Raw genomic sequence first — 17,786 nt, 5'->3', positions numbered from 1 at the left:
TAGCCTTTGAGTTATAAAAATTCATTTTCATTAGCACAGATAACACAAAGACTGAAATGTATAATAACTCTAAGACAACATACTATTGAAGTTGGTTTTACAGCCAACACTTGACAAGTTTACATACAATTTTTATCTCCTAGTAAAAATGTACAAAAAGACAACATGTGGAGCTTTCTGTTGTTCAGACTCCAAATAAATGAGATTTTCTGTAATAAATTTTATATGACTTTTTAATGTAGTACAACTTTGTGTATTAAAAATAATTAAACTTGACTATAAACAAAATCCAAAAGGGAAAAACTAAATTCAAGGGAAGAATAGGAAAATATACTACAAGCAGAGAAAGTTTAAAAAAAACCACAAAACAAAATCATTTAGTTAGTGAATGGGCCACTAACCTTACTTTGATTAAAAACAAAAAACAAAACAAAAAAAAAACCAAGAAAACAAAAAACCTAAGTGTATCAGCTAAATCATCCAATCTCATACACACCACCCCACACAGACATAGAAAGCAGCCAAAATAATTCACTTTTCAAAAATGTCTAATAAAATTATTTTTACCTGTAAATTGTTTTCTGTGATTCTGTTCCACCAAACCATATTGATGGGTACTCCTGATTTACACCTGTCAGCAAGGCAGCCAATAGGGTTCTTTGCTTTTCGTGCCTTTGATCCCATCGGAACTAGCCTCTCCTCCAGCATCCCCAGGCGATACTTCCTTGGCTAGGAAAAAGAAGGAAAGAAACCAGGCCACTCCTAACATCCCTCATACTAATCTAAGCTAACATAACTAACATACAGAAGATATCAAGAATGGTGGAATAGGAAACAAGTAAAATTTCTAAGACACTCCCTCTAATGTCCTTAGCACCACCCCCATTCCCCATTCCCCGTCCCCACCCCCAGTACGCACACACCTCCAAAATAACCCATAGTCCTAACAACAGTATTACATAAAACAACAACTGTTTTAGTGAAATACATTATAATCTGAGTTTAGTGAACAGAAATTAACTTATCAGCAAAGTAAATGCTTTGCAAATTTTTTTCCACTGGCACTTACCTATTCTCACTGCAATATGAAGAAATGGCTTCAAGGGCACAAAATACAGGTAAAAAATTTCTTCACACTACATCTTTTTCTGCTCCCCATCTCACTACCTTATTTCCTACTGAGAACCACCCCACTTAGAAGCAGCAGCTAATTTCAAGGAATGGATTTTTTTTAATTTTTAAAATTCTATGCCCATTAGGGCAGAGTACAAATTGATCTAAAGCAGGCATTGTACTCAGTGAAACTTGTACTCAATGAAAAACAACAATCTCAGACAAAAAAAAATACACAAATTTCATTGGTCTTATAAATCTCAGTAATTTGAACAGATTGATACTAAGTAGCTTAGTAAAAGCACAGATTCATTGGCTAATATTATAATAAAGTTAGTAAACAATCTTAAAAGTGGTTGGCAGGGATTTTTTATACATGAAGATTAATGAACAGTTTCCACCATTTCACTTCTCTTAATTATAGCAAATTTGTAATAAATTGCATCTTAAAGGGAATTTGTATATTTTTTTCCCTTTAAGGAATGCTGATACATTCTTGGGAAGGTATCTAATTTAAGATCTAAAATAAGAAAATCTATGTTTACTCATTGTTCTGTCTTAAAGACTGCTGAAGCAAATAGTTGAAATTAACATTCTTCAAAAATTAAACTTGCATAAGAAAGGAAACTAGACTACCCATCTATCCAATAATATAGCAGTGGGTAAAGTTTCATGAAGCTAAAATATTTCCACCTCTATGCAATCTTGAACCAATTCAATTACTCTCTGTGTCTACATCACAAGCAACTTTTGTGAATGAGAATAGAAATATACCCTTTAGAACCAAATTATAGATGAAAGAATTTTAAAGCAAGTTATTTTTAAAAACATAGCTCACAACTATAAGGCTTTGACATACAGCAAAAATGATATAGCCTTAATTAAGCCTTCACTAATTTAAAATTTATATTTTAGAAAACGTCTGGGCTAAAGATGATCCTATCAAAAAAGTTCAACACATCAAAGAATGTTTACTTAAACAAAATCACAACATGTCAAATAGGTTCTATATCAGGACACCTAAATTCTAGTCATACATTTGAAAGCACGAAAATTATTGCTTTAAATGTTCTTCTGTTATTTAGAGGCTTCACAAATCCAGACTTGTTTTTGAGCCAGTTATTACCTTAGTGAAATTTATTCTCATAGTAGTACATTAAGCAACATAGAAAAAAAAGGTTTTAAATAAATCCAATGTATAATTCTCCCTCCCCAGCAGCTCTCATTATGTTTCTTGTTTTTCCAAAAAGGAATTCATTATTCCTCTCCCTCCTCCCCATCACCCCCAAAACCTATAATTAGCCCAAGACCTTTCCTCTTAGGTAGAAGACATCCCCAAACTTGCGCCGCTACAGATTTAAGTTTCTTCAATACATAGCCAGAGAGTAAAGTCCAATCCAGAAGTAAAACTTTCTATGTGATACTGAATGGAAAGACCTAAGGTATCAATACCATTTAAATACCACTATAAGCAAGAGAAGACAAATGACATCTGAAAAGAGATGGCAGCAATACAGAGCATGATGGTGAGCCAAAAAGATTACAGACAGAAGTCCCATTGCACAGAATGTAAATTATGGTAAAATTTCATCTAAAAGCTAATTTCCAAATTATTTGAACTATTATTTATTCCTTGAAGGAAAAATGTATTTTCAACTAAACATGAGAGCCTACTTTGTATCAAGAACTGTTCTAAGTACTTGGAATGCAATGATGAATAAAACACACACCTTTCCCTCTGAAAGAGGACATAACCTAGTAGCTAACAGAGTCATGCGAACAGAACACACTCACTGTGATATGAAAAATGCATATATAATCAAGGTACCAGTTGAACAGAGGCCAAGAAGCCTTCACAGAGAGGATGAATGCCTGAGCAGCGTTAAAGGAGTGTGTCTAGATAGGAAACAAAACCAAAACAGAGTGAGGGAGAAAAAAAGATGTATTTGTAGGTTAGGAAAAATGCACATGTAGAGGCATACAGGCACTCTGTTGTCAATTAAGGGAAAAGTACAAGTTTTCAGTCTATCATTAGTAGAGGGCCAACCCTGAGAGCAAAAGATGAGGCTTGAAAGCAATAAAAAACCATGACTTGTTTTGTGTCCTATGCCAAGGAGTTTGGACTTCACTCCACGGGCAGTGGGGAACTCTTGAAAGCTTGTGAGTGAGAATTAAACAGGAAATCAGGTAGACAAATCAATGGTCTCTGACGGTAATCCAGGTTGGGGTTTCCCGAATGCAGCACTACAGACCGGATAATCCTTTGCTGTGGAGGGCTGTCCTGGGCCACTGCAGGACGATTAGCAGCATCTGCCTGGGTCGTGACACCGTAAATATCTTTGATGTTCTGCAGGAGCAGGGGGACAAAACTGTCCCCACCTGAGAATCACAGGCATAGGCGAAGCGTGGCAACTCAAGGAAATTGCAGTGGAAATAGAAGGCGAAGGCATGGCTGGGGAAAGAGCTGCTAGCTTAAAAACAACTCTCGGTGATTAAACGACACAGTAGGGGCTACGGGAAATAGAGAAGTCAAATGGAAGGTGAGGAAATAAAGGGCAAACAAAATTTTATGGGAAATGTGTATTTTCCCCAAACCCTTCTGAGTCCTACAAGATCCAAACCCCTCCTCCAGAGCAAACAAAAGCACAAGCCCTCTTCCCTTCCCCTTCGCTTCCAGCAATCCCTTCCTAAACCAATCTTGAGAACGTGCTGGTCACAAAGAAGGTATGTTTCCTGGTTGAACCTCCACTCTTGACAGCCTCCTTGCCAGTCCAGCCTGCTGGTTATTACGAAACGGAAGCCTGTTGCAAAGTCCTGTCCTGTTGGTAAGTGACCAGCCTGTCCGCCCCACCTCCTAGTAAGTCAACATTGGACATCAAAATCCCCATTCTTTTTGTTCCTGTGCTAAAATATCCAGCATAACATGTAACTATTTTTTCTCTCTCTAATATATATACAATTTTTACTTTAAGTCTCAAGATTCACTACAAAACTGATTTTTATCATTCTTCACAAAATCTAAATAAACAGCACAATAAGACAGTAGTTGAAAACAGTTTTACCCTTTTTATTGGGCATTTAAAAAATAACAACTTAGGGCTTGAAAAAGTTGGAGAATGTATTCTGGACTAGCACATCTCAACTGTAGTGAACATATACTCTTCGAGGGATCTCGTTAAAATAAAGATGCTAATTCAGCAGGCCTAGGCTGAAGCATGAGATTCAGCACTTCTAAAAAGCTCCCAAGACTACTAGCGGGCTGCCGCTCCGGAGATCACCCTCCCCCCAGTAATAAAGTGCCAGAGGGTGTCAGGGAAGAGACCTGGATAAGAAACAACTAGTGGTGAAACAGAAACTGGGGGCACCCCCCAAAATAAACAAAAGGATAGGGGTTCAAATAGTTAACATCCAACTCCTCTAGCTTGCCCTAAATACTCAGAGCCTTCAAGACCATTACTCATAGCCCCCAAAGCCCCGGCTCTTCAAAAATCCTTGCCCTAGTCCACAGAAGACCAATCCAATGGTTTAGGACTTGGGGAAATCCACTCTCATTCCTAACAAATAAGATAAGTCTCCAGACTGTGTCAAAAGAAAGAACAATAAAAGTTAATTTTTAGGACTGTTTTATTTCAAAACCTTAAATGCAAACGATTTTTTTTCATTCACTCATTCACTTAACATTTCAGCATAGGCTTTTTGCCCTCCCTAGATGACCTAGCGGGTTGGGATAGGGAGGGTGGGAGGGAGGCTCAAGAGGGAGGGGACATGGGGACATGTGTATGCATATGGCTGATTCACTTTGGTGTACAACAGAAACTAACACAGTATTGTGAAGCAATTACACTCCAATAAAGATTTTTTAAAAAGAGAGAGAAATACAGTGGTAAGATCTATTCTCTTCCCCTAAAAAGTTCAGTCTAGCAAAAGAAAAATATATAAATACCACTGCTCATATAGAAAATGTTGTTACAGACCAATGTTGAGATCACAATTCTTTTGGTAAAATTCCAAAACAGCATCATCTCTACAATACTTCACATTACAGGCCTTGTTATTATATATCATAACCTAATCATTAGTTATAAACTAGAGAAATCAATTGTTATCCTAGCACAAAAAGTTTTCCAATGCCCTGAATTTTAAGAATGCCCTCTGAACATCAAAAACAGTATTAACTGTGTTTTCACTATTTATACTCTGAAACAATGAATGATGATTTAAAGCTACTATGAATGGCACTTTTAAACAATTTGTATTTTATTAATCAAACATCTTCACATACTTGGAAAAAAGTTGTGCATATATATGAAATATTGATATTATCTCCCTTTAGACAATGTTTAATGAAATGTATTAACTCATTGCCTTTTGCAGTTACAACTCAGCAACCTACCTACCTCTTGCCACTTCTAAGGATCTGAGGTCCACTAACAGAAACCTCTGGCCTAGAATTTACTGTATACTTATTTGAAAATCAACTTTCATTTCTCTTTTACGACCTTTTCTGACGTACAACGGTCTTCCCTCAATTAATTAAATGCCCTAACGGTTTAGCATATTTGTTATTATGAGAACTAAATACAAGATTACATTTCCATTAACTGTCAGTGGTCAATGTAAAACTCACTAGGAAAAAATAGACTCCAACCTGATTAAAACCATTTGAATATTTTAAATCAAATAAATTAGCTAATTTCCATATAGACACAGGGAACTACCTCTACTTAATTTATTACTTAATTAGGTGTTAATACACCTGGATTTTAAAGGCTCTCACACCTAATCAATTTAGAATAGTAAATCTAAACCTGTAAGTGATTGTATACTGGGCTCCAATCAATTTTCTTGAGTAAAAGATTTAAAAATCAAAAACAAAAACAAGCCAGCCTCAAAGGTTATGTTGTATTTTGTCCTGTCATTCATTATCAGTAATTGTAGGTTTTCATGGAAATATATTAGAGGTCCCTTAGGTTTTCACTGTTTAAATAAAGCCAATTATAGGATGGGATGGTGAGCAGGTCTATAGAAAGTGGGTCTACAGAAAAACAGACTGTCATTGTTAAAGACTCATGGGCAGGTAAACATCTATACATGAAAAACATCTTTTAATCTGTGGAGTCAATACAGAAATCACATATAGGCTGAGAGGAAGAAAACAGAGGATGCTGCTAGGTAAAAAGTAATCTAAATTACGTCGGATATAGCAGAACAGGATTTACACACACAGAAATGTTTTTTAAGCTCTACTGAGTCTGATCCTAGGAGAAGAGGCCACTATATTAGCTACATGAATTTAAGAAAGCCTACAAAGTAGTCATTACTTCTGTTCTCAAAACCTCAATGTCACAATGGAGTTTTATGCCACCAAAAATGAGATCAGTTGTTAAGCAAGGTCACATTCAATTTCTAAAGACCTGGAACACCAAACTACAATTTCTTTTATTCTTTTGCTTTAGAATAGAACCAGAATACAAGATGCAGAAAAACAAAGTACCATGCCAAAGTTATTAAAATCTTCTAAGTGCAAGTGAGTAATGTTGTTTTAAGTCATCAAAGTTATTGCTACAATAAACTATCACCTGTAATGACCATAAAAAATTCTACATGAATTTTAGTCCCTTATCAAAAGCAACCATCATGCTAAAATGCTAATTTGCTTATTAGCAAAAGGTTCCCTTTTGATTTATTTATATGTGTACCCTTGCTTAAATTGAATCTTGAAATGAAGCAGAATATCTTCAGCAATGCTCTTTACTATGATTGAACTTAAAGTAGGTAGTGGTTAATCAAAGATAAATAATCTTACACACATTCAGAAACAGATACGCATATATTTTTAAATTGCAGGATTATCAGCAGCAGAAGACTGCAACAACTACCATTTGACAAAAGCACACTGTACTATGCCAAGTACTTTATAGCCATTAATATATTTAATACTCAAAATTCTGTGAGATAGGCACCATCATAAACCAACTTTACAAATGAGGAGAGTGGGCTTAGATGAGGTTAAAATAACTTGCCTATAATCTCAAAACTAACATAAGGTCAGGCTCCAGAGCCTGTACTCTTAACTAAATTTATTCCACATTCTATAGTATTCCTTAACTTGTTACAATCTTAACATTATTCTAGCTAATTCTAAAATGACCAAATACAAATTCCTAAATTAATCAATCTTTCTTTGACTCTCATTGGCATGGACAGGATCAAGGAGAAACAGCAGCTACAGAGACTTCATTAAGCCACTCCCTCCTCCCGACTTTCAAAATGCAAGAACAAATCTTGGGAATTTAACAGAGTTAGGAAAAACTACACAGTTTTGGTTAAATTTAGCTTAAAACTTAGGCTAGCGTGTTTGTGGATGAGAATTCTAAATTGATCTTTACTAATTTATTCCTGACCCCTACTTCGTAGGAAAACAGGGATGAACCACCAGTAATACCAAACTCTTAATATCAGCTACTACACTTTGTAAATACAGTGCCCAGAGTAGAGTGTAAAGAAGCCAACCAGAATATCTCAGAATGATCTACTAGTTCCCAGGTCCAACTGGCAGATGCAGCATGGTTTCACTAAACTACCACTATTAGGTAAGAATCAACTCAACATCCCCAAAGCTAAAGCTAAATAATGACTATAATCAACAGTATTACATACTGTATACAAAAGCCAGGCTGTTTCAGTTCACGTGTTTAAATACGGTAGCGTGCCAAACACCAAAGAACCATACACACCTAAAAAAAAGCCTCCAAAACAAAAAACTCCCGCGAGATCTTTTTAAATCAACCAACAGGACAAAATTCCCTTGTAATCATAAATTTTGAAGACTCTTGGCTCAACAAGAGCAAGTTGTCACTGCACACAAAGTACGAATTAAAATAGAGAAAATACGTGGCTGAACTCCTATTTTGTTACAACAAAATTTAATCTGTTCTTTTCAAAGCACACCTTTATCTCAACACAATTCGGGAAGTTCACCCTGGAGGACTCTTCATTTAGGAGGAAAATAAAATTAACTTTTTCAAAGTTGAGCCCTTTTCTGTAGGAACTATCATATTGTTAAACAAGTTTCAATCTAATCTAATCCACCATTTTAAGAAAAGAATAGACTGACGGGTTAAACAGTAAGAAGAACGTCACATTTAAGTCTGACAAAACAGAGAATAGACAGAATGTAACTGTTTGCTAAAGGGAAGTTGATTACTATAGATCATTAGCAATAAAAATGATAGTGGATTCAAATTACATAAAAATGACAGTCCTTTCAATATAAAATCACCAACTCATCAGACAGGGAATTACCATGTTATTTTAACAAAAATGAGCTTAATATTCTATTCTTTTTTAATGTACTTAATAAAAGATAATAAGAGTAATAAGTATGACATTTCAAAGTTGACAGCATAAATTACTTGTGAAATTCAAGACCAAAAACAAAGAAGAAGCTTAAATGTCTAATAAACCAAGAGTTTACAACAAATTTAAAAAGGATATCCCAACAGTAAAATAAAAGCATAGGACACTAAAGAAACACCAAAGGTCAATAAACATAAAAGAGAAGCTCAATAGCAGCAGTAATGAAATTTTAACAATGAGGGATTTTTGACTATAAAATGACAAAGATATGAAAGATTTTTACATCTCAGTGTTTTCAAGGCTGTAGAAAAACCAGCACCCATGAGCAGAAAGAAATATAAACTTGTGCAACATTTCTGAAAAGTCAGCTATCAATTATCAAAAGCTTAATTGTATATTCTTGCCCTAGAAATTTACACTGTTTACAAAAACTTACACTGAGATAATCACATCAATGGAAAAGCAGGCAGGCATCAGGTCAATGTTTTATCTCCTCCTCTGCATGTTACCAGTGGTCTCTCTCTCTCCACTACCTCTTCATTTTTTACCTTATAGAAGATCTTACCTTTCTATACTGTCCTAGAAAAATTTTTTTCTCTGAAACATAACTAAATATTATCTATCTTATTCCAAGTAAATTACTTGATCTAACTTCCATTTCCCAGTCTGTAAAATGGAAAACAATAATATCTCTCAAAGAATTGTTGGGGTGACTAAATGATAAAATGAAATGATAAAACATTTAATTTTATAAAAGTATTACCATATTACCTGAAACGGATACAGATCATTGTCAACATAAATAAAATCAAGTCTGCCACTGCATAGAGAAAATCCCAGATGTATTTTCACCAAATTTGAAGGATATGTTTGAGAAGCTAACAGCTATGTGGGGAGGAGGGCCCTGAACACCTCAAAGAAAAGATGGACATTCTCAAAGCAACTCTAGGAGAACGGCTTTTCCAATGGACAACTCTAATACAGCCTGATCCAGAGTGAGTAGCAACAGACATTTATTTATTTAATAATAGTTAACAATTCCCAAACAAGACTAGAAAGGTTTGGCTACCACCATGATTACCAATAATAGCTTCCGTTTATTGGGCATTTCTCATTTAGTCCTCGTAACACCTCTACATGCCAGGTACTAAGGTATTATTATTCTCATTTTGCAAATGAAGAAACAGAAAGGTTTAACTAAGCTTAAACACACAAAGACATCAGTGAAGAGACAGGGATTCAATTCAGACTGCCTGGCCTCCAACTCCAAACCGTAAAACCTTCACCATTATTCAGTGCTACTGGGTTATTACTATTCCCAACTCTTTGCTCTTGGAGAGAGAGAAAAACTCACCATGAGCTCTAAGCAAGCTAGAAACAGGAACCATGATGCTCCCCTGCCTACAGGAACTTGGACTCCAACAATTCTACCATACGTATCTCTAAATCTAAAGCCTGTGCCATGCCACAGCACGGCAAGCAGAGGTGAACGGAGGTTCAGTCAACTCCAGTAAAAGAAGAATAGCTCTGAGTGTATTAATTTGGAATTCTAAATACAATTTTCCATAAAAACATTCCTGCACAGTACTCATGGGTAAAAGATACGGATGTGGCTGACTTGGAAATCTAAACACTAAGTAAAACAGTATTTGAGAACATAAATGAAATGTTTAAAAATGGTTTTATAGGTGAAGTTTTAGACTGTGATTCCCATTACGATTTATTTTTCAATATCTTCCCCCTTTTCTCCTCACCTTTTAGTTTTTCCCCGAGATCAATATTTGGTTCCATGTTCAATCAATATTTGGTTCCATGTTTTAAAATGAGCCTAGCCATCAGAAGGATTGTGGAAAGATTTACATCCCAGATTATCTATGCCATAATCCTATTAATTTCTCCAAATGCACTTTAGCTTTCTCCATAAAAGAACTCTACCATAATACTCACCAGTCTGTTATTCCTATTTGGTTCCCTATGTAAAAGTAAATAATGTAAAAGTCATCTTTTGAAGACATTAGAACAGAAACGTACACAAAAATTTTTAAATGTCAAATTAATCAGAAATCATACTACATATATAGATCAGTAAGTTCTGTAACATAGATGATACAAAAAGGAAGGGATGCTCTTTAAGATTTGAGAACAGTGGGGAGGAGGTTCCGAACTGAGATCGAGCAGAATCATCCAAACCTACGCTTCCCCAGCTACACGGCCTGACAGATAAGCCAGCAGTAGATAAGCCAGCCTCTTTTGATCCCGCTCCCCTCATCCCGACAAAGAGCTTTAAAATCAAAAACAGACTATATAAACATGATACTTCACAAGTCTTTTGTCCTCTAAACCCAAAGAATTTAACTTGTTATTAAAACCTAAAAGATTTACAGAAGTGAAAGTCTGTTATCCCATTATCAGAAATAAAATGCAGATGCCCAGGTAAAGCTGCATATTGACTGAAACATCCTACTCAAGTACAATTAAGACAAGAAATGTAAATGACCAGCGCCAGAGTGTTTTTGCCTTAATGTGGGGAGGGGAGAAAGCTAAATAGGAAAATGACTAGACAACTAAAAAAGAGGGCAAAGAAGGACCAAGAAATATATAAAAGGGAAAGCCAAGATTGCCAGACACAAATTTTGAAGGAACATTCGTCTCAATCATCTGTGGTTGCACAGCTTAGCAAGAACAGTTAGCAAGATGTCATCATGTTATTCATGAACATCTGTATCTCTACATCTAACTTTGTTATAAAGTTACTTTCTTCCCAGAGGATTTCTGACCGGAAAATTTTACTGCTGTCCAGACCACATTTGTGATTCACAGTGACTCTCAGGTCTTTTTCTGTCACACCAGTTTCTCAGCGCCATCTACTTCGTTGTTAAGGTTTCCTTATGCATTAATGTCTAATATGTTCACTCCCATTTTCAACAGAACTCCATCTCCAGTGTTTTGGGGGGCTTACCTCTCCCACTGAGTATATAGCCATAATTCAATTTCTTCCACCACCACCCTTGGCCAACAATAATTGTACACATTTTCAAATAATGGTTACTTTTCCTATCTATATTTATGTATTTCTAATGTAGAAAATTTTAAAGATCAATGCTTCTCAAATATCAACTGTGAAAGATCACATTTTAAAAAAATTTCCTATGCATCATAGTCCTATATGTTCGTAAAACAAAAATGAATTACTAGAAAAATGATGACACATTTGGATGTTGTGGTATTATCAGATTGTTATAGAACTTTCTAAACATTTACTTCTAACGTTTTAACTTATCTCCCTACAGACAGGAAACAGCTCACCGTCTACCAGCCACTCGATACACTATTAGCATCAGTGCCCTAAGGCATACACACTCTCAGTACACAGCTCCTCAGGAAATTTTCCACATATTTCACAACAATAAATCAACCCAGACAAATGGCTGTGAACCTTTTTCTATACTGTTTTTCACTTCACACATTTTACTTCAACAAGTCCTTATAGATACAAGGCCCTCAGCCATAGTTTCTTAGCTTCTGTGATAGAAGAGAATTTTTTAATTTACTGAAGATCCTAACTCTCTACTTGCAATCAAACAATTCCGTCTGCTTCCCCATATTCCTCACCTTTAAAAACCACAACTCAAAACTGCTCCGTAAACTCTTCCAGAGCTAGAGAATTCTCTGCTACTTAGCAATCATCACACATTTAAATTCACGCTGATTAACACACTGCTGTGTAAATGTTCTCTAGTAGATGCATGCATTGTCTCTTGAATTAGAGTTGAGGAAAAGCAAGAAAAACATCAGTCCATTCTTTTTAAATTTTTCACACAGCCCAGAGTAAGACTGCCCACAGTTAAAATATCTGACTCATCAGATCCAGATAATTCACATACCCCACAGGCAAAAAGCCGCATTTACAGCTCAGGGGCTGGCCCAACTGAGATTTTCAGAAAATAAGCACCTCACTGCTTCCTTCCATATTGAAGGTTTTGTCTACTGTCACTTCTCACTCACTTCTCACTGCTTGTGTCCAACTCTATTCCACTTCTACCCTAGGGATTTAGAAAATACATATTCCCATTTCTGAGACTAGAATGTAAAGCAAAAGTAAATGTGTTCTTGGTGACAGCCTGGTAAGGAAGTCTATAAAACCAAACCCATACCTTTTAGTCTACCAATCTTAGCTGCTTAAAAACATTTTGTAATTAATTACCTCCTTGTTCTCATCTATTTTCAAAAAGGAGATAATACTAGGTACATGCGGTATTGATATAATTCATACCTGACCCCACAGTTTTATTTTCTTGTCTAGAGAACATCTATCTAGTATTCTTGAAATTCATCTTATACTACCTTCTGTTCAGAGACTTCCTTAAAGCACCTTAAGTGTACATCAGTTTTCTAAAATTAATATTTTCTTGTTGATCTTTCTCCTATTACTTAGGAAACTGAATTAGTTATAACTTTATAGTAACTTCCGCCAAGATTTACAACCTCCTGAACATCTTTAGCTGCTACCGATCCTAACCAAAATTAGCACTGTCTCTAAATTACTATCACTATTAACATGATTCTCAGTAAGACTCAAAGGCATCGAACTATAATAAACTACCACAAGGTACTTCAAAATCGATTCATGGTCTATCAACCTCAATTCCAAATAAAACTAAATTAAATTTCTAATATAAAGAGATTTGAAACTGTTTTTAAACAGTTGGGCCAATTATGAAAAGCTGAAGATTTTAAGTTTGCCTTGTAATGAGGAGTTTAAATTAGGGGAGAAATCTTTGGTATTTAGACAAAGCAGTCAGAAAATAAAGTTAAAAGATGATTAATATACCTACAATGGATCACATAACATCTAATTTAATGTTGTAGTTGCTGTTATCTTAAAAAGAATGCATTAAAATAAAGAAAATGAGCAAAAATAAGAAGGATTTCATCCCTTCACATAAAATGTCTCTATTTCATGCACAGAGATCAAATAAAATTCTGCATATAAGAGTTATACACCAAGGAAAATGGTTAACAAAAAGCAAGAAAAACATTACAGCCCTCCCCCACTTCAGAGAACACTGACCATTATGTAGGTAGCAGCCCAGTTTCACCCCTATGTTCCATTTAGTTTCACGTAAGTTTCCATCTCACCTACCTTTCTTCTCTGAGAGATGTTGAGGGCACCAAAGTCATTAAACAAGGATGAAGCAGGTGAAGTTAGAGGATCTGGAAGGTAAGTTATATAAGTTTCCACACAGACAACTCAGGAAACCTATAAATCTAATAAATGTTTAACTTGAATGCTTATAAAGTAGTAAAAGAAATCATATACCACAACAATAAACTCAATGCCTCACACAGTGGGTGTTCAAATATTTTGTGAGTGAATGAAACACAAACCGGAGACCACTTCATCCAGCCACAGGCAGCACACATTTACTCAGAAGCTATACGAATTAGAATGCATCTACTTGCTGAGAACCAAAAGAAAAATAAAATAGAAAAAAAATGGTGATCTTAACCATGCTGTTAGGAATGTGTTTATGAAGGAAGTCTACCTGTAGTTTGTGTTCTTGAGACCAAACCATAAGAAAAATAAAGAAGGGGTAGGGGTGGCAGGGAGAGTAGTCGAACACACTGAACGATAGGACTTGGATGCTAACACTTAGGCCGGACCTTAAAACCATCTGCCCTACAGAATAGTCCATATTTTTAAGTTGATCACCACATATTTGATGTTCTTACTAAAAAGATAAGGTAAATTAAGTTTTTAAAGATGAAAATATTAAATGTTTCAAAACGCAAACATGAAATCCAAAGATTTTATAGGTTCAAAGCTCTATTACTCTGTGGCCAGAAGTTACAAACAAAAGTACATCTCTAAATTGTTTTTCACTTTAACAAATCAGAAGAGTTTCTGAAAAGGAATGCATGGTATACATTGAAATATTTTTGTCTTCATTTCTGAGCTTTAGTTAGTCCTATGTTTCTCATTAAATTATCTGTAAAATCCTAAAGAAAATACAGTAAATGTTGTCATTTAAAGGAACCTTAAATCTCTTCATAATGCAGTACATATAAACTGCTGCTTAATTTCTCTGGTTTCTTCTGTCTGGATTTTCACAGTCTAGTCCTTCATTAGAATTAACATTAATTTAATATAACTAATAATGCAAAGAGAAAGAAGTTAATAAAATAGTAAGATACAAGATTTTTATGTAATTTATACATTCAAGACTATAAAAACAGGCGTTATTCATCCTTTACGCTACCTTTGATAGCATTTAAAAGTCAGCATATAAACTCTATGGGAATGCCAAAAATATTATAATGCTACACATTAGTTTCTAATAATTTTATTCAATATTAAAATGTTGCTATTTTCTCCTACAGCAAAAGAAAGTTGAAATTTCTAAGTAATGAGAGAGATTTAATACACACACATAAAATGTCTATCTCAGAAATAATCAACATGCAAATTCTTATTCTCATCATTATAAATAACTGTTTACATTTTACCAATATAGAATATTAATAAATTGTTACATATTTTTAAAAAAACCATTCTTGAACATTTATTTTTCAAAATAGGATACAAAAAGGTACAAAAGAAACATTTATTTTAAAATTAGGATATGAAAAGGAAATTCTGTATCAAAAGGCTTAAAAATGTCCATAATCTTTGAAACAGTAATTCCATGTCTAAGAATGTTTCCAAAAGAAATAACTCAAAATATAAACACAGATTCATACACATTAAGTCCAATACTGGATGTTAAAAAAACAAAAAAACAAAAGTAAGTAAATTATGAAAATAAACAACAGGATTCAATTTATAATGACTGAGAAACACTCATGTTATAATTTAAAAGTATATTTAATGCAATCTCAGGTATTATTATGTATATAAAGTATTATGTATTATGTGTATATGTATGTGTATACATATATCCAAATCTTAATACTAGTTATCTCTGAGTGTGAAGATAACAGATCATATTCTTTACATCTATCTGTAATTTCTACAATGGACATATTGTTTTTAGAGTCAGAAATACATGTATCTGTAAGAGAAAAAGGAACCAAGTCTTACCATGGCCTGCGTATGGCTTGGCACTGTCATTTAGAAGGCTTGGGGAGCTGCTACTATTAGTCATTCTCTGAAACATAAAATATATATACATAATATCATTGAGGAATACAGAATTAAGAATATTCAACTGATTAAGTTAAGACTGACCCTCTTTGCGTCTTCCCCTCCAATCCATCGTTCACATCAGTGACACTCTAATCCTCCTATAAATGCTGCTGCTTGGATTACAATCATCTATGCAGAAACTTCGAAATAATCTCTATAACACACCAAATGAAAAGTTTACTCAATAGCCAGGTATATAAAACCAAAGTCACAGAACTATTTTGAACTGCACTTCCATAACTTTTTAGCCTGAGCAAGACACATAACTACTAAGTTTCCTTGTCCATAAAATATCAACTCCAGTATCCATCCAAGAGGATGTGAATAACTGTAAGTCAATAAACACTCTCTACTATTCTCTCCCAACGCATATTATCCTTCATACACCTCACAGAGTCTATAAAACTAGGCTCTTCTCTGTTCTCTAAATATGTCCCCACGCTTTCTTAACACACTCCACAGCCTCTATGGTCTCACGATCCTGAAAGGCCCTCATTCCACACTCAACAAAACACACAGAGGAGTGAAACCAGTCTCTTTCTATGCATCCCCTACATTCTCCAACTCCAACCCTGAAAGCTCAGCCTGACTCCAACCTACAAGCGACGGCTTACCCATGTCCCACTTACCTCACCACCTCCTAAGATCCCACATCCCGCCCAACAAATGTGAAAACAAATGAAGACTCCAGATGTCTCCATCCAGGAATAAACTTCAGCGTTTAGTGCCACATAAATTCATACCAACAATACCTGCATCAAGGGATACTTTGTTTCTACAGGGCTTCCAAATCCATTAACTCCAATAAAGCTGGTGCTGAAATATGAATCTGTGAGGCTGGTATCAGTTAAAGCACCTCCATCTATTCCAGGAACTGAAAGAGAAGGAAAATTCAAGTATTTAAATTATTTAAAAGCACAAAACACTGATGTAGTTTCTCTGTTCCCAGATAAGTTTCAAAGTCTCAAATCTCTGTCACACTTGTTTTTATTTACCTGTTCATAACAAAAGGCAGAACCAAATAAAACTGTCTCAACTCTAAAAATTTGTTAAACAATGTTCAAGTTGACATTTTTTTTTCCCACAGAGATAGCTATTTATTTTATATTAGTTACCTGAGAGCCACCAAGCACAACACGAAGAAACAAACCACACATGCATTTCTACTTTTCTCATCAAGTTTTTTTCTTTAACTTTGCAAGAGGACAGGAGAATATAAACCACTGCAATTTCTCCTGTGAATCTTCATATGCTAAACAGAGACAAGTTTCTCAGGACTGTTTCTCATAACACATCTTAAGAAACAGACCAGTGGGCTTCCCTGGTGGTGCAGTGGTTGAGAATCTGCCTGCCAATGAAGGGGACATGGGTTCGAGACCTGGTCTGGGAAGATCCCACATGCCACGGGGCAACTGGGCCCGTGAGCCACAACTACTGAGCCTGAGCATCTGGAGCCTGTGCTCCGCAACAAGAGAGGCCGCGATAGTGAGAGGCCCGCGCACCACGATGAAGAGTGGCCCCCGCTTGCCGCAACTAGAGAAAAGCCCTCGCTCAGAAATGAAGACCCAACACAGCCAAAAATAAATAAATAAAAATAAATAAATTTATTTTTTAAAAAAAGAAAAGAAACAGACCAGCAGTCTCATATTAAGTCATAATTCAGTAAGCCAATTCTACGGTGGGAGCAATGGGATAGAGCCGAGGGGTACAGACAAGCTTTCTGTCGATTTTATGGTAGAATAATACAGAATCATTCTAACTACTAAGACAACCCATCATATACCAACAAAGTGATGGACAATGTTTTAGATGCTATTTCCTGGTAAGTACAGTTCATCCTTGAACAACACAGGTTTGAACTGCATGGGTGCAATTATACACAGACTTTTTCTCAATAAATATGCTGGAAAAATTTTTGGAGATTTGTGACAATTTGAAGAACTCAAAGGTGAACCTCGCAGCCTATAAATATCAAAAAAAATGAAGAAATCAAACGTCATGAATTCATAAAATATATGTAGATGTGGATACCACTCTATCCTTACATAGGCATAAGGTGAGTGACATTTAATATAAAATTAATGTGTTAGTTTTCTTATTGTTTTATAACCTTGCTGTCAAAGAATTA

The 17,786-nt window shown here is 35.2% G+C and overlaps 1 protein-coding gene across 12 annotated transcripts in view; it reads right to left on the bottom strand.

The window, feature by feature from the left end:
• Window positions 1-17,786, bottom strand: part of PAN3 (poly(A) specific ribonuclease subunit PAN3) — a 116,978-nt gene that overhangs the window by 87,946 nt on the left and 11,246 nt on the right. For 9 of the 12 annotated variants that reach the window (XR_010837316.1, XM_059042066.2, XM_067016919.1 and 6 more), the window contains exons 2-5: window positions 16,411-16,532; window positions 15,554-15,620; window positions 13,616-13,686; window positions 568-729 (exon numbers count right to left, since the gene is read on the bottom strand). Coding sequence is in view for 11 of the 12 variants with exons in the window: in XM_059042066.2 (XP_058898049.1) it covers window positions 568-729; window positions 13,616-13,686; window positions 15,554-15,620; window positions 16,411-16,532 (422 nt within the window). In the remaining variant the exon portion in view is untranslated. The remainder of the gene's footprint in view (window positions 1-567; window positions 730-13,615; window positions 13,687-15,553; window positions 15,621-16,410; window positions 16,533-17,786) is intronic. The other 3 variants (XM_067016923.1, XM_067016924.1, XM_067016927.1) reach the window with 2 other exon arrangements.

This window comes from Kogia breviceps, chromosome 16 (genome assembly GCF_026419965.1).
Source record: "Kogia breviceps isolate mKogBre1 chromosome 16, mKogBre1 haplotype 1, whole genome shotgun sequence".
Classification (NCBI taxonomy): domain Eukaryota; kingdom Metazoa; phylum Chordata; class Mammalia; order Artiodactyla; family Physeteridae; genus Kogia; species Kogia breviceps.
Note: the sequence above shows the minus strand (reverse complement) of the source record. Positions and strands in the feature narration are given on the sequence as shown.